At 43.8% G+C, this 24654-nt stretch overlaps 1 protein-coding gene across 18 annotated transcripts in view; it reads left to right on the forward strand.

Annotated features, from left to right (window-relative positions):
• LOC135523501 (neurexin-1a) overlaps positions 1–24654 on the forward strand; it is a 608692-nt gene that overhangs the window by 250552 nt on the left and 333486 nt on the right. For all 18 annotated transcript variants that reach the window (XM_064950217.1, XM_064950216.1, XM_064950219.1 and 15 more), the window contains 2 exons: positions 4071–4201; positions 4373–4625. In XM_064950217.1, coding sequence (XP_064806289.1) covers positions 4071–4201; positions 4373–4625 — 384 coding nt within the window. The remainder of the gene's footprint in view (positions 1–4070; positions 4202–4372; positions 4626–24654) is intronic.

Here is a 24654-nt window from a genome sequence, read left to right on the forward strand (position 1 = left end):
AGAGGAGGATAGATAAAGAACATAATGGCTGCATGAAGAGAAAAATAATGATTTAGGAGAAGATGATGACAGATAAAACAAAAGAGGAACCTAGAGGGCGGAGGAAGAAATATTGTCTCAGAGAGAAAGATGATTTGTAGCAAATAGAATTTCTTAAAACTACGAACATAATGATAATGAAAACATGTTGCTGTGTAGAGAATCCCATTACTGGCTCCATATTGCCTAAGTCCCGTTCCTGGCACCATATTACATACATAGTGAACTACTTTTGACCAGAACCCTATTGGCCTATGGTGCCATTTGGAGCACATTAATTGACTTCCCTCAAGCCACACTGTCAAATCAAATCAACAGCATTCTTACATAGGTATTCCTCTTGTCCAGATGGGTTAGGGCAAGTTGGGGCGGGGCAGCAGGTAGCCTGCAGTTAAGAGTGTTGGGCCTGGAACCCAAAGCTCACTGGTTTGAATCCCCAAAATGACTAGGTGAAAAATCTGTCTGTGTCCTTGAGCAAGGCACTTAACCCCAATCCTCCTGTAAGTGGCTTTAGATAAGAGTGTCTACTAAATCACATAAAACATAAATGTACAGTCCTCCACCGCACGTCTGTTTTATTATCCTTGTGGGGACCAAACAATTGATTCCCATTCAAAATATTTTTTTCCCTCACCCTAAACATAACCCTAAATCCCTAACCCCCTAACCCCCTAACCCTGAACCTAACCCCTGGTGAAATGTCACGTCTTGTCCGAAATGTCCTTGTGAGGACAGGTGAGGACCCCTCAAGGCTAGTAAAACCAAACACAGACACACACACACACACACACACACACACACACACACACACACACACACACACACACACACACACACACACACACACACACACACACACACACACACACACACACACACACACACACACACAGTTATCCATGAGTATGAACTTCCCCTTTCCCAGTTAATGAGTGTGATGTAGTGGTTAGTGGTCTCGTTATCCCTAACATGAAGGGAGGAGGTCTGGCTGCATGACGGGTGGCCCTGCCAAGTGCCTGAGGCTTGGAAGCTCGTTCGCAGGTAGCAGCACACCAGCTGTGGCTAGAGGGAGGGAGAGGGGGTGGTGTGTGTGTGTGTGCGTGTGTGTGTGCGTGTGTGTGTGTGTGTGTGTGTGTGTGTGTGTGTGTGTGTGTGTGTGTGTGGTCAAAGGGGAGGTTATAGGAACAGATGCCCAGGTCGGGACCATGTGGAAGGAGCTGGAAGGTGTTAGAGGGAATAGGTTAATCACTGTGCAAACCAGCATCCTTTTGTGTGTGTGTGTGTGGTCGGTCAGAGGGGATGTTCTGGAAACAGATGCCTGGGGTTGGGAGCCTGTGGAAGGAGCTGAAAGGTGTTAGGGGGTGGAGGTTAATCACTGTGCAGACCAGCCTCCTTAGCTGTCACCTTGGCAAATGGACACTAGGTAATGGAAAGGGTAGCTAGCTGGGGCTTAGGGCGTAGCATATAGAACACACCAGAGATGCTAGCTAGATAATAGAGCGGCTGTTTTGGATGGTTATTTTTAAGCAATAGTTGCTAGGGTCTTGGGGACAGGGGCTAGCAGCACATTGGATGCAGACCTACAGTAGAACCAGCCTGTGTAGCGAAGAACATAGCAACTCAGGTAAAATGGATGCTAGGTAATAGTGGGGCTGAGGCTGGCTTAACTTGGCAAGAGAAATTGGACCAGTCTGTAGCAACTCTGGTAAAGTGGATGCTAAGTAATACCTAGGTAATTTAGCTGGTGCTGTGACTGGAGCTTGCTCACCTTGGCTAAAGCCGAGAGACATACTGTAGCATATTACAAATCAGGGATAAAATGGATACTAAGCTTACTAGCTAATATAGGAATGGCCATATTTCTCCCAGCCAGTGGGGCTGACTAACATTGGTGTTAGAACAGCACAGTGGGGAAATGGATGATAGCTCCAAAGCTCTATGAGAGACTGTTTTGGATTGTCACTGCTTATTTCCTTTTGTTCGTTCAAGACCCTATTCCGGTGTGTCGTTTCCCCAAAACTCCAGCCAGCCCCAGTGAAAATCCATGTGTGGTTTGGGACATGTTTCAGTAGCAAAACAATCTGGCTACTAGGAACAAATCAACACTATGCTCTTACGCACGTACACACACACACACACACACACACACACACACACACACACACACACACACACACACACACACACACACACACACACACACACACACACACACACACACACACACACACACACACACACACTCACACACACACACACACACACACACACACACACACACACACACTCACACACACACACACACTCACACACACACACACACACACACACACACACACACACACACACACACACACACACACACACACACACACACACACACACACACACACACACACACACACACACACACACACACACACACACACACACACACACACACACACACACACACACACACACACACACACACACACACACACACACACACACTCACACACACACACACACACACACACACACACACACACACACACACACACACACACACACACACACACTCACACACACTCACACACACACACACACACACACACACACACTCACACACACTCACACACACACACACACACATACACACACACACACACACACGTAACGGTCCAGTGGTTTTCCCTAAGGCATTGAGCTCATATAACTAGCTGGTTGATATCTACCACAGCTTGCATCAATCAAAAGTGAATTACTACTATGAGAAGACAAATATCCTTACCTCTCCATCACAATTCTCTCTACTTTTTGCTTTCTCTTTCCCCCAACCCTCCCTCCACCCCCCAACCCCTCCCACCCTCCCGCCCCCTCTCCCTCCTCCCCCCACCACCCCCCACCCCTCCCGCCCTCCCCCCCTCTCCCTCCTCCCTCCACCCCCCACCCCTCCCACCCTCCCGCCCCCTCTCCCTCCCTTCCCGCTCTTCCTCCCTTACAGTCCAGTCATGTCCGCCATTGTTTACCACGCTCCACATCCAGAATTAAAGCTGAATGAGAGTGATAAATCAAGGAGAGGGAAATTCACTAACTCTCTCCGCCAGGTTTATGTGTTGGAGAGAGAGAGACAGATGGGAACACAGGAGAGAGAAAGAGAGGGAGAGAGAAACAGAGAGAAGGAAAGGGGATAACGAAAAAGGGAGATGGAGAGAGAGCGAGCGAGCGAGCGAGAGAGAGCGAGAGAGGGTGAGAGCGAGAGAGGGTGAGAGCGAGAGAGAGGAGCGAGAGAATCAAGCTTCAGTTCGTTAATCACTCTGAAAAGATGGCCAAGATGGGGTTTGTTGTTTGTTGTTTGGTTCGGCTCTGAAAATGATAGAGGGTGTGAGGGGGCGCCCATTTCTCTCTCTTTTCTTTACCCCCTCTGTTATTCTTTTATGACCGCTGCTGTATAGATAAAGGAGATTTACAATGGGGGGAAGTACAAGGAGAATAGAACGGAGAGTTACTTCTATGGGATCACAGATTACTAATTGGCCTCGGCTTGCAGTCCTCTATATGACTTAACTGCTTTATGAACCACAGACCTTGGTTCAAATACTATAAAGAAATACTTTATCTGTGCTTGATTGAGTTTGCTTGGCTTAATGGAATTAATAGGAGAGTCGAAAAAGTGCAAACCCGGCTAGAGCGAAAGCATTTGAAATATTTTGAGTAGTATTTGAAGCCAGGTATGTTTAACATTCAATCCAGAAGAAGAATATCCCAACCCTGTAATTAAACTTCTTGCTCCATCTGTATTAAACCATTTAGTAATTCATCTGGTTTTTATTGTTGTTTTTGCAGCTGTAGTAGGAGTTTTATTCTGTTCCGTTGATGTGAATAACATACAGTATATTAACACTTGTTTATTGATTGATGTGTGTTACATTCAGGATCCATCTTGTCCATAATAACGAATCAACTGAATTGAAATGGAATTGAATCCATCCCCCAACACTTCATCCTCCCAAAATACTTACACCAACCCTCTCCCCGTCTCCACCCAGGTACCATCTCCATCAACACCCAGCGCCAGGCCTACACGGCCCCAGGAGAGAGTGAGATCCTGGACCTGGATGATAACCTGTACCTGGGAGGACTACCAGAGAATAAACTAGGCCTGGTCTTCCCCACAGAAGTACGTTATGTTAGGATTGGATTTCAGTATTGTAAAGGGGGGTACATACCCGTTTAGGTTGAGTTTCTGAAAGATCAAACAATACATTTCTGTTACATTATCACACAAAAGTCTGTGCACTTTAATTTCTGTTAGTCATTTTATTAACCAATGTTTAATCCGCTTCTTCAGGTGTGGACGGCTCTCCTGAACTATGGCTACGTGGGCTGCATCCGGGACCTGTTCATCGATGGCCAGAGTAAAGATGTCCGCCGCATGGCCGAGGTTCAGAAGGCTACCGGAGTCAAACCATCCTGCTCTAAAGAGCCGCCCAAGCAGTGCCTGTCAAACCCCTGTCAGAATAACGGGGTCTGCCGGGAGGGATGGAACCGGTACGTCTGTGACTGCTCGGGGACAGGATACCTGGGACGCTCCTGTGAGAGGGGTAAGACATCAGGTTTTAAACAATTTTGCTCTGTATTGCATCTGTTTCTGGTTTTGTTGAATGGTTATTAGTAAAGCGTTTTGTAACTCCTGTGATAGACGTTAGACACATTCCATGTTTTTATTGATTGGTTGATTGGTTAGTTGCTGGAGGTTGGGATTGAGATCAAGATCAAGATTGTTTACACAGTTCTGACAATCCTTGTGTAAAAATAAAATCTTGTTTGTGGAAAGTTCTCTGTATTCTAGTGCTGACTAGTTTGTTGAAATATCTCTGTTTTCTAGTGCTGACTAGTTTGTTGAAAGATCTCTGTATTCTAGTGCTGACTAGTTTGTTGAAAGATCTCTGTATTCTAGTGCTGACTAGTTTGTTGAAAGATCTCTGTATTCTAGTGCTGACTAGTTTGTTGAAAGATCTCTGTATTCGAGTGCTGACTAGTTTGTTGAGAGATCTCTGTTTTCTAGTGCTGACTAGTTTATTGAAAGATCTCGGTATTCTAGTGCTGACTAGTTTGTTGAGAGATCTCTGTATTCTAGTGCTGACTAGTTTGTTGAAAGATCTCTGTATTCGAGTGCTGACTAGTTTGTTGAGAGATCTCTGTTTTCTAGTGCTGACGAGTTTGTTGAAAGATCTTTGTATTCTAGTGCTGACTAGTTTGTTGAAAGATCTCTGTATTCTAGTGCTGACTAGTTTGTTGAAAGATCTCTGTATTCTAGTGCTGACTAGTTTGTTGAAAGATCTCTGTATTCTAGTGCTGACTAGTTTGTTGAAAGATCCACTGCATTCTAGTGCTGACTAGTTTGTTGAAAGATCTCTGTATTCTAGTGCTGACTAGTTTGTTGAAAGTTCTCTGTATTCTAGTGCTGACTAGTTTGTTGAAAGATCTCTGTATTCTAGTGCTGACTAGTTTGTTGAAAGATCTCTGTATTCTGGTGCTGACTAGTTTGTTGAAAGATCTCTGTATTCTAGTGCTGACTAGTTTGTTGAAAGATCTCTGTATTCTAGTGCTGACTAGTTTGTTGAAAGATCTCTGTATTCTAGTGCTGACTAGTTTGTTGAAAGATCCACTGCATTCTAGTGCTGACTAGTTTGTTGAAAGATCTCTGTATTCTAGTGCTGACTAGTTTGTTGAAAGATCTCTGTATGCTGGTGCTGACTAGTTGGTTGAAAGATCTCTGTATTCCAGTGCTGACTAGTTTGTTGAAATATCTCTGTATTCTGGTGCTGACTAGTTTGTTGAAAGATCTCTGTATTCTGGTGCTAACTAGTTTGTTGAAAGTTCTCTGACTAGTTTGTTGAAAGATCTCTGTCGCGTAGAGCTGACTAGTTTGTTGAAAAATCTTTGTAGCGTAGCGCTGACTAGTTTGTTGAAAGGTCTCTGTAGCGTAGCGCTGACTAGTTTGTTGAAAGGTCTGTAGCGTAGCGCTGACTAGTTTGTTGAACGGTCTCTGTAGCGTAGCGCTGACTAGTTTGTTGAAAGATCTTTGTAGCGTAGCGCTGACTAGTTTGTTGAAAGGTCTCTGTAGCGTAGCGCTGACTAGTTTGTTGAAAGGTCTCTGTAGCGTAGCGCTGACTAGTTTGTTGAACGGTCTCTGTAGCGTAGCGCTGACTAGTTTGTTGAAAGGTCTCTGTAGCGTAGCGCTGACTAGTTTGTTGAAAGGTCTCTGTAGCGTAGCGTTGACTAGTTTGTTGAAAGGTCTCTGTATCGTAGCGCTGACTAGTTTGTTGAAAGGTCTCTGTAGCGTAGCGCTGACTAGTTTGTTGAAAGGTCTCTGTAGCGTAGCGCTGACTAGTTTGTTGAAAGGTCTCTGTAGCGTAGCGCTGACTAGTTTGTTGAAAGGTCTGTAGCGTAGCGCTGACTAGTTTGTTGAAAGGTCTCTGTAGCGTAGCGCTGACTAGTTTGTTGAAAGGTCTCTGTAGCGTAGCGCTGACTAGTTTGTTGAAAGGTCTCTGTAGCGTAGCGCTGACTAGTTTGTTGAAAGGTCTGTGTAGCGTAGCGCTGACTAGTTTGTTGAAAGGTCTCTGTAGCGTAGCGCTGACTAGTTTGTTGAAAGGTCTCTGTAGCGTAGCGCTGACTAGTTTGTTGAAAGGTCTCTGTAGCGTAGCGCTGACTAGTTTGTTGAAAGGTCTCTGTAGCGTAGCGCTGACTAGTTTGTTGAAAGGTCTCTGTAGCGTAGCGCTGACTAGTTTGTTGAAAGGTCTCTGTAGCGTAGCGCTGACTAGTTTGTTGAAAGGTCTGTAGCGTAGCGCTGACTAGTTTGTTGAAAGGTCTCTGTAGCGTAGCGCTGACTAGTTTGTTGAAAGGTCTCTGTAGCGTAGCGCTGACTAGTTTGTTGAAAGGTCTGTAGCGTAGCGCTGACTAGTTTGTTGAAAGGTCTGTAGCGTAGCGCTGACTAGTTTGTTGAAAGGTCTCTGTAGCGTAGCGCTGACTAGTTTGTTGAAAGGTCTCTGTAGCGTAGCGCTGACTAGTTTGTTGAAAGGTCTCTGTAGCGTAGCGCTGACTAGTTTGTTGAAAGGTCTGTAGCGTAGCGCTGACTAGTTTGTTGAAAGGTCTCTGTAGCGTAGCGCTGACTAGTTTGTTGAAAGGTCTCTGTAGCGTAGCGCTGACTAGTTTGTTGAAAGGTCTCTGTAGCGTAGCGCTGACTAGTTTGTTGAAAGGTCTCTGTAGCGTAGCGCTGACTAGTTTGTTGAAAGGTCTCTGTAGCGTAGCGCTGACTAGTTTGTTGAAAGGTCTCTGTAGTGTAGCGCTGACTAGTTTGTTGAAAGGTCTCTGTAGCGTAGCGCTGACTAGTTTGTTGAAAGGTCTCTGTAGCGTAGCGCTGACTAGTTTGTTGAAAGGTCTGTAGCGTAGCGCTGACTAGTTTGTTGAAAGGTCTCTGTAGCGTAGCGCTGACTAGTTTGTTGAAAGGTCTCTGTAGCGTAGCGCTGACTAGTTTGTTGAAAGGTCTCTGTAGCGTAGCGCTGACTAGTTTGTTGAAAGGTCTCTGTAGTGTAGCGCTGACTAGTTTGTTGAAAGGTCTCTGTAGCGTAGCGCTGACTAGTTTGTTGAAAGGTCTCTGTAGCGTAGCGCTGACTAGTTTGTTGAAAGGTCTGTAGCGTAGCGCTGACTCGTTTGCTGGCCATGTTTATTTCTATATTCTGCTGGACTCCAAGTTGTTTGGTGGGTGTGTGTACACTTCCCTCAGGACGTCAGTATATATTCAGGTTATGAACGTAGATCCCTTCTCTCACTAGCCTTACTTTACCCCGCTGTGCACTGTCCTGTGGAGGGAAAAAGAAGCAGGTGTGGGATTTAGAGGTGGTGGAGAAAGGAAAATTGAGGGGAGGAGGTCATCAGAATGAAATGTGAATATAATTGACATCAAAGGCTGCATTAAAAGAGAAGGGCTTTAAGCAGTTCATTACACACGCTGCAGATTTGGGATGCTTTGTCAAAGGAGAGAGAGGAGACACCACCTCCCTGCTTCTGTGTGTGTGTGTGCCTGTGTGTGTATAGTGGACACTCTGGGCTGCATGGTACTGAAGGAGGATCCGGTCAGTTGGACTATTTAATAGCAGGGCATAAGTTACCAACTCCAAGAAAGCAAACAACAGAATGTGAATCCTAAATATATATGTTGGGGATGAGGATGAAGAGTGAGAGAGATGGAGAAGCTGACTGATGCCCTTCACATGAAAAGGTTTTCACTAACAGTCAGGAATCGTTTCTTCAAAAATATGATTAAGATAAGATTTATTTTCAATAAATAGATGAATACAAAACACAGCAGCGTTAAAATAGTCCAAACAAGAATAAAAAGACTAAGACTAAGACCAATAATAAAATAAACATCTTCACTGGTCTGTCCTTGCTTATCTCTATCTGCGTCTGGCACTCGCCCACCAACATTAAACACATGTAGCTCACGAGGTCGATTAGGTTGGAGGAGCCTACAATTAGCAATTAGCCAACCTGTGCTGATATTCAAATGTTGCTAACACACATTCAATGAAAGGCAATTAACTGGTTAAAATTAAATGGTGGTAGGAACCAGGGCCATAAACACAAATAAACACATAAAATACACATTTAGCACAACCAGGGGGAAATGTTCAGGCTTAAGAGAGGATATGTTCACATCATCAAAGAAAGAAAGAAAGAAAGACAGAAAGACAGAAAGACAGGGGTGGAGGAAAGAGAGAGAACGAGAGCCAGAGAGCGAGAGATATAGTGTGATAGACAGAGAGAGAGAGAGAGAGAGAACGAGAGCCAGAGAGCGAGAGAGCGAGAGACAGTGTGATAGACAGAGAGAGAGAGAGAGAATGAGAGCCAGAGAGCGAGATACATAGTGTGATAGACAGAGAGAGAGAGAGAGAGAGAGAGAACGAGAGCCAGAGAGCAAGAGACATAGTGTGATAGACAGAGAGAGAGAGCGAGAGAACGAGAGCCAGAGAGCGAGAGACATAGTGTGATAGACAGAGAGAGAGAGAGAACGAGAGACATAGTGTAATAGACACAGATAGAGAGAGAGAACGAGAGCCAGAGAGCGAGAGACATAGTGTAATAGACATAGAGAGAGATAGAGAGAACGAGAGCCAGAGAGCGAGAGACATAGTGTGATAGAGAGAGAGAGAGAGAGAACGAGAGCCAGAGAGCGAGAGACAGTGTGATAGAGAGAGAGAGAGAACGAGAGCCAGAGAGCCAGATACATAGTGTGATAGAGAGAGAGAGAGAACAAGAGCCAGAGAGCGAGAGACATAGTGTGATAGACAGAGAGAGAGAGAGAGAGAGAGAGAGAGAGAGAGAAGAATGAGAGCCAGAGAGCGAGAGACATAGTGTGATAGACAGAGAGAGAGAATGAGAGCCAGAGAGCGAGAGACATAGTGTAATAGACATAGAGAGAGATAGAGAGAACGAGAGCCAGAGAGCGAGAGGCATAGTGTGATAGAGAGAGAGAGAGATAGAGAGAACGAGAGCCAGAGAGCGAGAGACATAGTGTGATAGAGAGAGAGAGAGAGAACGAGAGCCAGAGAGCGAGAGACATAGTGTAATAGACATAGAGAGAGATAGAGAGAACGAGAGCTAGAGAGCGAGAGACATAGTGTGATAGAGAGAGAGAGAGAACGAGAGCCAGAGAGCGAGAGACATAGTGTGATAGACAGAGAGAGAGAGAGAGAGAGAGAGAGTGAACGAGAGCCAGAGAGTGAGAGACATAGTGTGATAGACAGAGAGAGAGAGAGAGAACGAGAGCCAGAGAGCGAGAGACATAGTGTGATAGAGAGAGAGAGAGAACGAGAGCCAGAGAGCGAGAGACATAGTGTGATAGAGAGAGAGAACGAGATCGAGAGACATAGTGTGATAGACAGAGAGAGAGAGAGAGAGAGAGAGAGAGAATGAGAGCCAGAGAGCGAGAGACATAGTGTGATAAACAGAGAGAGAGAATGAGAGCCAGAGAGCGAGAGACATAGTGTGATAGACAGAGAGAGAGAGAGAGAGAGAGAGAACGAGAGCCAGAGAGCTAGAGACATAGTGTGATAGACAGAGAGAGAGAGAGAGAGAGAGAGAGAGAGAGAATGAGGGAATGAGGGGCATAGCTTCAGTGATGGCAAAGGAGGTTGGTGGCACCTTAATTGGGGAGGAGGGGCTCATAGTAATGGCTGCAACAGAATCAGTGGAACGCTATGAGACTCACCAAACATGTGGTATCCATGTGGTTAATACTATTCCATTTATTCCATTCCAGACATTATTATGAGCCGTCCTCCCCTAGCAGCCTCCTGTGAGTGAAAGTATAGGTCTCCTAAACTGCACTGTAAAATGGCTGTCTTCTCCTGCTAACAATTTGGCTCATTAAACCACTCACTCGTGACCGGACTCCGAGTGGAATATCATCTCTTTCCCTCCTCTTCCTCCCTCCTATCTAAGGTGTAGAGAGGAGGGGAACTATTAGTAGGTAGAGGGAGAGAGAGAGAACATGAGAGTTTGAGAGTCTCCAAGGATGCCCCTTTGCTGTGAATAAGACATATAGTACCAGTCAAAAGTTTGGACACACCTACTCATTCAAAGGTTTTTCTTTATTTTACTATTTTCTGCATTGTTGAATAATAGTGAAGACATCAAAATTATGAAATAACACATATGGCATCATGTACTGTAGTAACCAAAAAAGTGTTAAACAAATCAAAATATAATTTATATTTGAGATTCTTCAAAGTAGCCACCCTTTGCCTTGATGGCAGCTTTGCACACTCTTGGCATTCTCTCAACCAGTTTCATGAGGTAGTCACCTGGAATGCCTGAATCAGACGTTCATTGTCGAATTGCTGCAAAGACACCAATAATAAGAAGAGACTTGCTTGGGCCAAGAAACCTGAGCAATGGACATGTGGAAATCTGTCCTTTGGTCTGATGAGTCTAAATTTGAGATTTCTGGTTCCAACTGCCGTGTCTTTGTGAGACGCAGTGTAGGTGAACGGATGATCTCTGAGTGTGTGGTTCCCACTGTGAAGCATGGAGGAGGAGGGGGTGCTTTTCTGGTGACACTGTCTGTGATTTATTTAGAATTCAAGGCACACCTAACCAGCATGGCTACCACAGCATTCTGCATTGATATGCCATCTCATCTGGTTTGCGCTTAGTGGGACTATCATTTGTTTTCAACAATACAATGACCCAACACACCTCCAGGCTGTGTAAGGGCTATTTGACCAAGAAGGAGAGTGATGGAGTGCTGCATCAGATGACCTGGCCGCCACAATCACTCGACCTCAACCCAATTGAGATGGTTAGGGATGAGTTGGACCACAGAGTGAAGGAAAAGCAGCCAACAAGTGCTCTCTGTATATAGGAACTCCTTCAAGACTGTTGGAAAAGCATTTCAGGTGAAGCTGGTTGAGAAAATGCCAAGAGTGTGCAAAGCTGTCATCAAGGCAAAGGGTGTCTACTTTGAGGAATCTAAAATATAAGTTGATTTGGTTACTACATGATTCCATGTGTGTTATTTCATCGTTTTGATATCTTCATAAATATTCTACAATGTAGGAAATAGTAAAAATAAAGAAAAACCCTTGAATGAGTAGGTGTATCCAAACGTTTGACTGGTACTGTATATGTAATTAGCATAAAGATTTGTAGTGCACTGTGTGTTGGTGTTCTGTGCCATATAAATGAAGATAACCATATTTCATATTGGCAATTAATTTCCAATCAAATCAAATCAAATTTATTTATATAGCCCTTCGTACATCAGCTGATATCTCAAAGTGCTGTACAGAAACCCAGCCTAAAACCCCAAACAGCAAGCAATGCAGGTGTAGAAGCACGGTGGCTAGGAAAAACTCCCTAGAAAAGCCAAAACCTAGGAAGAAACCTAGAGAGGAACCAGGCTATGTGGGGTGGCCAGTCCTCTTCTGGCTGTGCCGGGTAGAGATTATAACAGAACATGGCCAAGATGTTCAAATGTTCATAAATGACCAGCATGGTCGAATAATAATAAGGCAGAACAGTTGAAACTGGAGCAGCAGCACGGCCAGGTGGACTGGGGACAGCAAGGAGTCATCATGTCAAGTAGTCCTGGGGCATGGTCCTAGGGCTCAGGTCAGTTGAAACTGGAGCAGCAGCACGGCCAGGTGGACTGGGGACAGCAAGGAGTCATCATGTCAGGTAGTCCTGGGGCATGGTCCTAGGGCTCAGGTCCTCCGAGAGAGAGAAGGAGAGAATTAGAGAACGCACACTTAGATTCACACAGGACACCGAATTGGACAGGAGAAGTACTCCAGATATAACAAACTGACCCCAGCCCCCCGACACATAAACTACTGCAGCATAAATACTGGAGGCTTGGCATTTCAACCGAGTTAGACATTGATCAAGGAAAAATCATAACCTTGCTTTTTCATTGGAACCCAATATGTATTTAGTCTACAAAATATTGTATGCATTTGTGAAGTGCGTGCGTTTGTAAGCATGCGTGACTGAACGTGTGTGTATGTTTCATTCTGTCACCATGTAATTAGATACTGCTGTCTCTTGTCCCACTCGACTGCGTCTTGTTTTTACGGGGAGGCGTTGCTGTAATGCCAAACTGGCCTGGATGCCTTATCGACAAATGCTGCTGTTTATGACACACACACATATACAAACACACACACACACACACACACACACACACACACACACACACACACACACACACACACACACATACCGTTTCTGTTTATTATAATTGTGTTGCCTTGCTATCTGCCTCCCGGAACACAGCCCATATAATGCTTTCCCTCCATCTTCCGTGATGCATCATGAATCATTTTAATTCTCCAGTTGTCTACAACATAAAAAAAACATCCAATCTCTTTCACTACTTAAAGTCTGAGATTTGGAATTCTGTTCAATTGTCATTTTCTCTTTGGGAACCAGTTTGTTGGAGTCAGTCACACTTTTCCTGTTGTATTTGTAGATGTAAGAAGAAGTGAGATATTTGTAGATTTTGTATATATTTGTGGAAGTAAGTTTCTGTGTTATGAGCTACTGTACTGTACAGGTCCCAGTTGTAATTTGTATTTGTAGATTAATTGGGTAGTATGGATTCAGGTTGCTGTGATGTAACCTATTAGTGCCTACTGTACTGCACGCTAAAGTGGTCAAGCGTAAGCAGCAGAGTTCAGCATGGTCGGTGGCTCACTGTGACTGTCCTGGTTTTGGCCAGTCAGCACTCTGACTGCTCAGAGGCTGTGTGTGTAAGTGTGTGTGTGTGTGTGTAAGTGTGTGTGTAAGTGTGTGTGTGTGTGTGTGTGTGGGTGTGTGTGTGTGTGTGTGTGTGTGTGTGTGTGTGTGTGTGTGTGTGTGTGTGTGTGTGTGTGTGTGTGTGTGTGTGTGTGTGGGGGGGGTGTGTGTGTGTGTGTGTGTGTGTGTGTGTGTGTGTGTGTGTAAGTGTGTGTGTGTGTGTGTAAGTGTGTGTGTAAGTGTGTGTGTGGGTGTGTGTGTGTGTGTGTGTGTGTGTGTGTGTGTGTGTGTGTGTGTGTGTGTGTGTGTGTGTGTGTGGGGGGGTGTGTGTGTGTGTGTGTGTGTGTGTGTGTGTGTGTGTGTGTGTGTGTGTGTGTGTGTGGTGTGGGTGTGGGTGTGTGTGTGCGTGCGTGCGTGTGTCCGCGCGTGCATGCATCTGTCTGTGTTTCCTGTTTCGGCCCAGCGTTGACCTCCTGACCCCTCTGATTGGCTATAGGCTGATTAGCTACAAGCTGTGACAATCAACATCCTCCTCAGATCACTGGAACCAATTTGTCCGTCTGTTTACACTTTACATCAGTAGGAATAAATGGACTTCACACAGTTCGCAATGAGCCAGGCGGCCCAAACTGCTGCATATACCCTGACTGCTTGCACAGAACGCAAGAGAAATTACACAATTTTCCTAGTTATAAGAAATTAATGTTAGCAGGCAATATTAACTAAATATGCAGGTTTAAAAAATATGTATTGTGTATTGATTTTAAAGAAAGGCATTGATGTTTATGGTTAGGTACATTGGTGCAACGACAGTGCTTTTTTCACAATTGTGCTTGTTAAATCATCACCCGTTTGGCGAAGTAGGCTGTGATTCACTGAGAAATTAACAGGCACCGCATCGATTATATGCAAAGCAGGACAAGCTAGATAAACTAGTAATATCATCAAACATGTGTAGTTAACTAGTGATTATGTTAAGATTGATTCTTTTTATAAGATAAGTTTAATGCTAGCTAGCAACTTACCTTGGCTTCTTGCTGCCCTCGCGTAACAGGTAGTCAGCCTGCCACGCAGGCTTACTTGCCTCGTTAAATAAAGGTGTAAAAAAAAACTGGGGGCAAATCGTTGTCCAAAAATACTGATTACCGATTGTTATGAAAACTTGAAATCGGCCCGAATTAATCGGCCATTCCGATTAATTGGTCGACCTCTAGTCACTTAGTTTAGTTTGTGATTTTACTCTGTCCATTTGTTGCCTTCACCTCAAACACATGCAGGTGTTTAATCCGAAACCCAGCAACATTTTTGTTATGTAACGACAAATAACAGATGTTCAACTTCACTTCTTTTCACTCAATTCTGCAATTGCTCATCCCTACTGCCTAAATAGCTGAACAGTTTAGGATTATTTCACAAGAAAACCCACCAAATGGGCAATAAACGCAGATGGAATCGTAAAAGAAATATCACCATCATGAATGTGTATGTATTGTAAATGTATTCTGTAAGAGGCCCTACACAGCCTGTACATGTTTCTGCATAGTTCACCACTATTACCACATTGTTTTACTAAATAGTCACCAAATAGCACGGGTCTATACATCCATGTTGGAACAGGCATAGCTGTAACACGGTATGCACACACTGTTCTCTGTGGGCTTCAGAGGCAGAGGACATTCACGCTCTCTCTCTCTCAGTTTCAGTGAATAGGGTAGTGTGAATGACAGTAGGAATATTAGGAAATATCACAAATATTAAGAAATACATAATTCAAGAGCTTTTTTGGCGACAGTGGTGGTTATAGGAGAACAAAAAGAGAGAGTGAGAGAGAGAGAGAACAGAGATAGTGAGTGAGGGGGAGGGAGGGAGGGAGTGAGAGAAGAGAGAGGGGGGAGGAGACAGCATAGAGGAGAGAGCTGTGAACGTACCCAGTCTGATTATTTTCTCTCCTTGCCTCTCACTCTACGGGTCTAATGTTTCCCATCCCTGCTAATGAGCTGACAGAGAAGGAGGGCACACAGTAGGACGTGAGGGAGGGAGAGAGAGAGAGCGAAAGAGAGGTATAGAGAGGTTAGTCAATGGTAGTACTGGGAATGAGGAATGGAGGAAGGCAGGGAGAGAGAAGGAGATGAGCCCAGGACAGCAACACAATTAGACCCAACCAAATCATGAGAAAACGAAAAGATAATTTCTTGACACATTGGAAGAATTCATAATAAAATATAGACATAATATGACTTTTGAAATGTCTTTGTTATTTTTTAACGTCTGTGAGTGTGATGTTTACTGTTCATTTTTATTGTTTATTTCACTTTTGTTTATTATCTACTTCACTTTGCTTTGGCAATGTTAACATATGTTTCCCATGCCAATAAATTGAATTGAATTGAGGGAGAGAGAATATGGGCATAAGGGGTGCAAGTTATTTCCACGTTATGAAGATAAAGAGGTGAGCCAACTTGGATTCATATGTACTCTTTTGTATTGACTTAATGGAAAACCTGTACACTGTGAAGGGGTTACTGTGAATTTAACAGTAGCTTACAGGCAGCTCGGTGTCAAGTACAGTTCTGTTTTTCATATTACAGTACAGCTACTGTAATATAAATACGGTATCAAAGCAAATACCGTTTAATGACACAAAGTAGAATACTGTACATTGGACTATATTATACTGTAAAAAAAGTAAATGCTACTGTAATCTAAATTAATGAATGAATGAAATTCATTGAGGGGTGGGGCTTGTATTTCACAGTATTTTACAGTAATTACAAGCAATTTGTGCAAGCAGATTTACTGCTAGGTTTACATATTAGAGCATATGAATTAATATTTGGTGTTAGATATCACTTGCACTTCTAGAGGCTTTAACAAATGCTTCCAATCTGGCAGTGACTACAGGGCAAAACCAACCGAAAGGACATAGCAAAATGCGCAACCATTTAAGGTTCAATACTTGCAGCCCCTCCAATCTGACCCCAAAACAGTTTAAGTTGAATGGGCTCAATAAGCATCTAACAGTTAAATTAGTACAGAATTCTGACTCACAGGCGCAACAAATATAGCCATCTACAAGGCATGCCTCAAAATATGCTGTAACGACAATACCATGCACCCACTAGTGGTCAAAAGGTGTTTAGCACTCTAAAGATATGGTACGGTACTGTATTCTGTAGGGTGGAATTACAGTAATGTTCTCACAATGCACCATCATTTACGTATGCTTCAATTAATCATTTACATTTACACTGTTGATAATACCTGAAGTGTCCAAATAAATGACAGTTTTCTATTACAGTGTATGTTGAACCCTGATTACACTTCAGTCTGGTCACAGATAGAACAAGAACAAGGAGCCAGATGTTTCACCGGATGTATACATCTGAAGCATCCGGTTGGCATTTCCAATAACTCCCAAATATGGTGAGGAGAGAAAGCCCAGTGGCCGACAGTGGGAGAAGATGGAGCGAGATGGAACTGGGCCGACATTCTGATCATTTTCTCATTGAAGAAAAGCCCATCTCAATACAGTTTTCTGCCCCCAAACTTAATCTGTTACAAATTTTGTTGACCCTTTGCCAAAGTTTCTAAATATTGTGTTGTTTAGAAGGAGTGTAAGGGTGCATTTAGTTATTGCACAAGCACACTTCACAGAGAAGTTGTTCCCTAGCGGAAATATGCAAATACATGCTAGGACGCGCAAATAGAATCTCGCTAGCTCGCTGCTTGGCTCTGTCCACCTGCTTGCTTGTTCTGCCCACTATGCTTATTTTGCTTCCATTGAAAATGACACAGATGATCTATCTTGGGTTAGTTATAAATATATTTGGTCTGGTGTTTCACCTCAGCTATTTCTCTCTTCATATGGCCCTTCTCTTTCTGTTGCCCTCTCTTCACACCTTTTCTCCGTCTATCCCTCCCGCTCTCCCCCTCATCATCTTTGGTATTATGCCATGTGTGTGACTGGCGTCGGCGGTTAGAGCTGTCTAGCTAGAGAGTAGGAGCCGTGGTGCAGACAGACAGAACGGAGGAGTCACCCTGGCACACTGCCAGCTGTTTTGATGTCTCCAGATTGTAGACTGGAGCCTGTGTTTGTGTGTGTGTGACACAGGAGGCTGCTGAGGGGAGGACAGCTGATAATAATGGCTGGGATGGAGTAAATCAAACACATTGAATTTTGAAAGGATCTGTTGTACACCCGACCGTTGCTGATGTGCAGGAGATAAGGAGTAACAATGAAATGAAAAGGAATTTCTGCACCTTCAGGATCAGTGCACAATTTTCTATTTAATTAGGCTGATCTCTCATTCGCCAGACCTTCATCAGAGCATACAAATACACAATGGCAATGTGTGTGAATGCAATCAGGCATGAGGAGCAACACCTGTGTACAACAAAAATGCCAGGAAGCACATCAGCAATCAATTAACTCAGAGAAAGTGTGCCTTGATCAAGGCAGTTAAGGTTCTATATTTCAGTATATTTTTTACATAATTTTTTACCTAATTCCTTATGTAATTGTACATAAAAATAATAGTAATGAAATAAATAAAAAATAAATATATATACACTACCGTTCAGAAGTTTGGGGTCACTTAGAAATGTCCTTGTTTTTAAAAAAACAACAAAACATTTTTGTCTATTAAAATAACCTTAAATTGATCAGAAATACAGTGTAGACATTGTTAATGTTGTAAATGACTATTGTAGTTGGAAACGGCAGATTTTTTTTCATGGCATATCTACATACAGTAGACGTACAGAGACCCAATTGTGTTAGCTACTCCAAGTTGATCATTTTAAATGGATAATTGATTATGAGAAAACCCTTTTGCAATTGGGTTAGCACAGCTGAAAATTGTTGATTCAAGAAGCAATAAAACTGTCCTTCTTTAGACTAGTTGAGTATCTGGAGCATCAGCATTTTTAGGTTCGATTACAGGCTCAAAATGGCCAGAAACAAAGAACTTTCTTTTGAAACTCGTCAGTCTATTTTTGTTCTGAGAAATGAAGGGTATTCCATGTGAGAAATTGCCAAGAAACTAAAGATCTCGTACAACGCTGTGTACTACTCCCTTCACAGACAAGCACAAACCGGCTCTAACCAGAATAGAACGAGGAGTGGGATGCCCAACTGAGCAAGAGGAGCAAGAGGACATTTACATTAGAGTGTCTAGTTTGAGAAACAGACACCTCACAAGTCCTCAACTGGCAGCAAAACACCAGTCTCAACGTCAACAGTGAAGAGGCGACTCCGGGATGCTGGCCTTCTAGGCAGAGTTGCAAAGAAAAAGCCATATCTCAGACTGGCCAATAAAAAGAAAAGATTAAGATGGGCAAAATAACACAGACACTGGAACTCTGCCTTGAAGGCCAGCATCCCGGAGTCGCCTCTTCAATGTTGACGTTGAGACTGGTAGAATAACTGTTTCTGACTCATATCGATGCCACATAGGCTGTTTTCAAAGGGATTCTTTACTTTCTAAAGGCAGCTAAAGAAATGTTTGAGTTTGATACAATTCCAACAATTGCGTTCCAGCCATTACTATGAGCCCGTCCCACCACCCTCATATGATGTGTGGTTGTGCGTACGTGGGTATATGTTTCTGTGTGTCTGTCTGTGTGTGTGTCTGTCTCTGTGTGTGTGTGTGTGTGTGTGTGTGTGTGTGTGTTCATTTGTGTGTGTTTGTATGGGTGTGCAGCTAGCAGGCAGAAAGTGTGTGTGTGTTTGTATGGGTGTGCAGCTAGCAGGCAGAAAGAGCTGTCAGAAGAATTAGCCTTCACATCTCCATGCATGGTGTACCATACCACCCGGTGGCTAAACACAGCTACTGCATATGGTGTGGGAGGAGGAGCAACGCACACAAACAAACACACACACACACACACACACACACACACACACACAAGGGAAATGAGGCAGAGGAAAAGGAGGGAGGAGAAGAAGGGAAACGAGCAACGAGCGATGCCGCAACGAGACCCATTTTGAATAGCAGAAGACACACACACACTGCATTCACCACCCAGTCTGTCATTCACCATGACATGTGCCTGTACTGCACTGCACCTTGCCTACCATATGGGTGCACATACAGACACACACAAATGCACAAATGCACACAGACACAGTCTGCCCCTTCCCTACCATCTGGGCACCCACCTCCACCCTCCGCTCTCTCTCTGCTACAACAATATTTAATACAATATCTAATTACCACCTGAAACTGGATGGATTAGAGAGAGAAGCAATGAGGGGAGGGCATTTGGGATGTGTTCAGGAGGACATTTCAGATGCATTACGGAGGACATTTAGGATGTGTTCAGGAGGACATTAAGGATGCGTTCAAGAGGACATTTAGGATGCATTCAGGAGGACATTTAGGATGTGTTCAGGAGGAAATTTAGGATGTATTCAGGTGGACATTTAGGATGTGTTCAGGAGGACATTTAGGATGTGTTCTGGAGGGCATTTGGGATGTGTTCAGGAGGACATTTCAGACGCATTACGGAGGACATTTAGGATGTGTTCAGGAGGAAATTTAGGATGTATTCAGGTGGACATTTAGGATGCATTCAGGAGGACATTTAGGATGTGTTCAGGAGGAAATTTAGGATGTATTCAGGTGGACATTTAGGATGTGTTCAGGAGGACATTAAGGATGTGTTCAGGAGGACATTAAGGATGCATTCAGGAGAAAATTTAGGATGGATTCAGGAGGACATTAAGGATGCGTTCAGGACGACATTTAGGATGTGTTCAGTAGGACATTTAGGATGTGTTAAGTACGACATTTAGGATGTGTTCAGGAGGACATTTGGGATGTGTTCTGGAGGACATTTGGGATGTGTTCTGGAGGACATTTAGGATGCGTTCAGGAGGACATTTAGGATGCGTTCGGGAGGACATTTAGGATGTGTTCAGGAGGACAGTTAGGAAGTGTTCAGGAGGACAGTTAGGAAGTGTTCATGAGTACATTTAGGATGTGTTCCGGAGGACATTTAGGATGCGTTCAGGCCGGGAAAGATAAAATTGATGTCTGCTTAATTTAAACCTTTTCCTAATATATGTGTTTGTGTCTGTGTGTGTGTGTGTGGTTGATTGGACAGTGTAGTTTAGTCTCCTCTACAGTGAGAGGACATGACAGTGCCATATCCTGACAGTGGTCTTCTACAGGCAGCAGGGCTCAGATAAAGCTGTTTTACAGACTCAGCTCCAGGCAGGGGGAGGGCCGCATTAGATTTTGGCCCAGGATAATAGCCTCCTCTCTGGCCTTGGAACTGGCAATATTCTCCATGTCTCTCCATGTTTCCATCAATCTGTTGATAATGATAGATTTAAAAAAATCCAATGAACCAGCATATCTCTATATCTTCCCCCCTCTCTCTGTCTCCCTCTCTCCCCTCTCACTCTCTCTCTCTCTCTCTCTCTCTCTCCCCTCTCTCTCTCTCTCGCTCTCTCTCTCCCCTCTCTCTCTCACTCTCTCTCTCCTCCTCTCTCTCTGTCAATCTTTCCACCAAGTTGGCATGTTGTTTCTATCTTCTCTAAATTTACCAGCCAGTCTGTCTACTTCCACCTTCCTCAGTAGTGTACACTAAGATATTCAGACTGAGTGGTCTGGAGAAACACTGGAGGATGGAGACATGATATATTCAGAGACAGGGGTCTGGAGAAACACTGGAGAATGGAGACCAGTGGCATTTATTCATGGATACTAAGGGAAGCCAGTCTTTCTAAAACAATTGACCCCCCCAAAAAAAAAATTATTACAAATAAAAACATGTATTCATTTTTCGTCTCTGTGTTTCATAATTTTCCTTCAATTTGAGACTGAATGTATCTCACAGGAGAAAGCATCTGAGTGAGCCAAACAGCCCCCCTCTATGTCTCTACATGTTGGCCATCCATCTGATGCTGTCTGGTCCAAATGAGTATGACATTGTTGCAGCCTGTAGCATTGAAAGCAAGGGAAGCCAGCGAGCATCTGACCTCCCTTGACAAAAAATGTATAAAATAATTGCCAATCAGCGTTGAGCTAAACTGAGCGAGCTCAACTGTGAATGGTCCTGGCGCACCAAACAAAAGTGTAAAGGGAAGCCAGCTTGGATTTGGCATCTCTCCTATCAGATCCCATTGAGAGCATGCATCATTGACAGACAATGTTGAATTGTTGCATCTCCTTGTGTTGTTGTCCTCCGGTGGCCAGCTAGCTAAAATTGGCCCTTTCCTAAATTAGCTATGGATAGAGATATGGATTTGGACTTGAGCGTTTACTTAATTCTCCGTACTGGCCAATGATTCTAATGATAATTCTGATCCAACCATTAATTCATACACCGTTGAGCCCCTGGCCTGAGAGGATGGAAGTTCAATATGTAGCTAGATGTAGAAGGCTAATGTTAACTAGCTAACGTTGCCCATGAATGGAAGTTAGGCTAGTGAGCAAGCATTTTAGCCAGGTAACCTAGGACATGAAGGAGAGGCGGATGGAATTGGCATTTCTCTGCAAGTAGGGTGATTCAACATGTTTTTCTACTTGCACGAACGCGCACAGATGCACACACTCAGACATACACAGAAACCATGGACAGTCAAATCATATTTAGCTTAAGTTGATTGGACTAAATTGTTTTTGTTATCTTTTAGTTGTCACTGAATTAGACTAAGCAGAGGTGATTTCATGATGTTGAAGTTGAAAAGGTGCTGGAATAGTGGAGGCAGCTTCTGTTTTCTATGTGACTTGCGGTAACTCTCTGTGGTTTTAAATCAATAGTTGTTTAGTGGTCCGAAAATGTCAGAAACATTAACTTGCTCGACCCTGCTGTATGTCATGTAACTGTCTGTTACTGTACATTCAAATGTATTTTGGACTTCACTGGACCGGTTTTGTGATAAAAAGGTGTGGCTGAATTTATTTTGCCACTGTGTCTCCTTATTGTCTCGGCCTTCAGGCCTATATATCACGGGGGTGGGGGGCTTGGCGTCCCCAGTGATTTTACCCATGCACTGCTACTGCTGGAGACATCAGATATTCAGAGACAGGGGTCTGGAGAAAGACTGGAGACATAGGCTGGCTGAATAATGAATGATGCCTGTGGTCCAATTCTTGCTGTTTGTTATGAATGTTGAACATACATTTCTCCAAAGCCCTTTGGCGTCTGTAATTCGACGATAGTTTAATTGGATTGGGTAGATCAGGCCTGGTGGTGCTATAGGGGTGGCTGTGACATGCGGGTGACAACTTGGCTCGCCCTCTTGCAAACCTCCACTCAAGGGAGGAAGGGAGAGAGACGGGCGGGTTGAGAAAATGAGAGAGAGGGAGGAGAGAGAGGAGAGGGTGGAGAGGGACCTCAACCATCTCCCCCTTGTTAAGATTACTGCCTAATTTGTTTCTCTAAAGCAGTCTGTCCCCTAGCTAGAGGTTGTTGCCTCCTCCTTGTTTTCGTCTGTATATCAAGAGTGCGTGAGGTGTCATACACACACACACACTTACAAAACAGCGAGAATAGATGCTAACCATATTGTCCTCCACACCTCTTCCTCTCCTCCCCTTAACAGGTTCTGCTTGTCTTAAAGCAGGCAGTGAGTTGGTCGCTACTTGCTCCGTTTCAGCTTCAATCCCCCTGCTTTATTTTGATATTACACATGGTTGTGTGCCATTAAAAATGAAGTGAGTGCTGCTCCAACAATGGTTGTTTGACAGGCGCCCACTTTGCATTTGATAATGATGCTCTCACATGTCAGATTTCATATTTCCACATCGTTCTCAGAATTTCTTATTTACGCTGCTAACTGCCTGACAGCCTGTTATACGCATCTCAACAGAGACGGCAGCGTCCTGGGACGTGTCCCAAATGACACCCTATTTAGTGCACTACTTTTGACCAGCACCTATCAACAATATTGCACTGTATAAGGAATAAGGTGCCATTTGGGACAAATCCCTGGATGAGATCCAATGTTTATGAATTTATTCAGATTGTGATTTCACACAGATTGTGATTACTTGTTTTTGTCTAGCTCGGGCTGACAAAGGCCCAGTATTGGTGTACAGAGCACCATTGTGTAACTCTACAATTCTCTGTAATTGTGAAAGAACTCATAGGCATTCTCGACACAAGTAAACATCACAGTAATGATTTGGATTGTTGTCTATGGCTTGCCGTAGACATAGAGGAAAAGGAGAATACCTGTGGTCATTATGGCCACATGTACAGTAGGATATATTCATTCAGGTCTAGTTCAATAGAATGTACCACAGATGTATGAATATACATAGTATGACATGGCAATTTCACAGGTCATATGGACAGCTAATCCAATAGGACATATGAGGGGAAAAGGTGTGAGTGAGGAAGGAAAACAGATGTTGACTTAAACATGGTTAGGGCCTGTACCTGGTACCATGTACCATGTAGAGAGGAGACATCTGATAGAGAGGAGATGTGAGCAGACAGCGATGAGTGACTGCAGAAACTTCTGCTCTCTCTCTCTCCTCTCTATCCCTTCTTTCTCTCCCTCTCTCTCCCCCTTATCGTTCTCTCTCCCCTCTTGCTCTCTCTCTCTCTCTCTCTCTCTCTCTCTCTCTCATTATCTCTCTCTCTCCCTTATCGTTCTCTCCCCTCTTGCTCTCTCTATCGCTCTCTCTTTCTTCTCTTTCTATCTCTCTCTCTTTCTCTCTGTCTTCTCTCTCCCTTCTGCCTCACTCTCTCTCTTCTCTCTCCCTTCTCTCTCTCGCTCCCCTCTTTCTATCTCTCTCTTTCTGTCTCTCTCTTTGTCTGTCTCTCTCTCTCTCTCCCTTCTCTTTCTCTCTCCCCTCTTTATCTGTCTTTCTCTCTCTCGCTCTCTCTGTACCTTCCTGGAGTGACTCAAAGTGAATGCGAGATAGTTACCATGGTGAAGAGGATAAAGGACTATCTTTTTGGCTGAGGTGAGAGATAGCGTCTAACTTCAAGAAAGGGGAATCGGGACAATTTAGGAAAGTGCTGCGAAAAGGAGAGAATATCAGATATAATAAACAATCCCATTGGAAAGTAGACCTGCATGTTATGTCCCTTGCAGACTTCCACACACTGCCTGATTTCACTTACTAGCCCATCCAAACAGCGTTCATGTTGTAACGGGTCATTTCTAGCAGTAATAATACCCAATCTTTATCCCATTCATACCCTCTATGTCAGAGGTTGTCACTAATATTTCTGAGGTCACACAGTCAAATGGATTCACACATGATATTTAAGATAGCCTACTATTAATATGGACCACCAAGCTATGTCATTCTCTATTTTAGGACTTGGGGGTATCAGAAACAAATGTGTAAAAAATAATTT

The sequence above is a fragment of the Oncorhynchus masou genome, chromosome 31 (assembly GCF_036934945.1).
Source record: "Oncorhynchus masou masou isolate Uvic2021 chromosome 31, UVic_Omas_1.1, whole genome shotgun sequence".
NCBI classification, from domain to species: domain Eukaryota; kingdom Metazoa; phylum Chordata; class Actinopteri; order Salmoniformes; family Salmonidae; genus Oncorhynchus; species Oncorhynchus masou.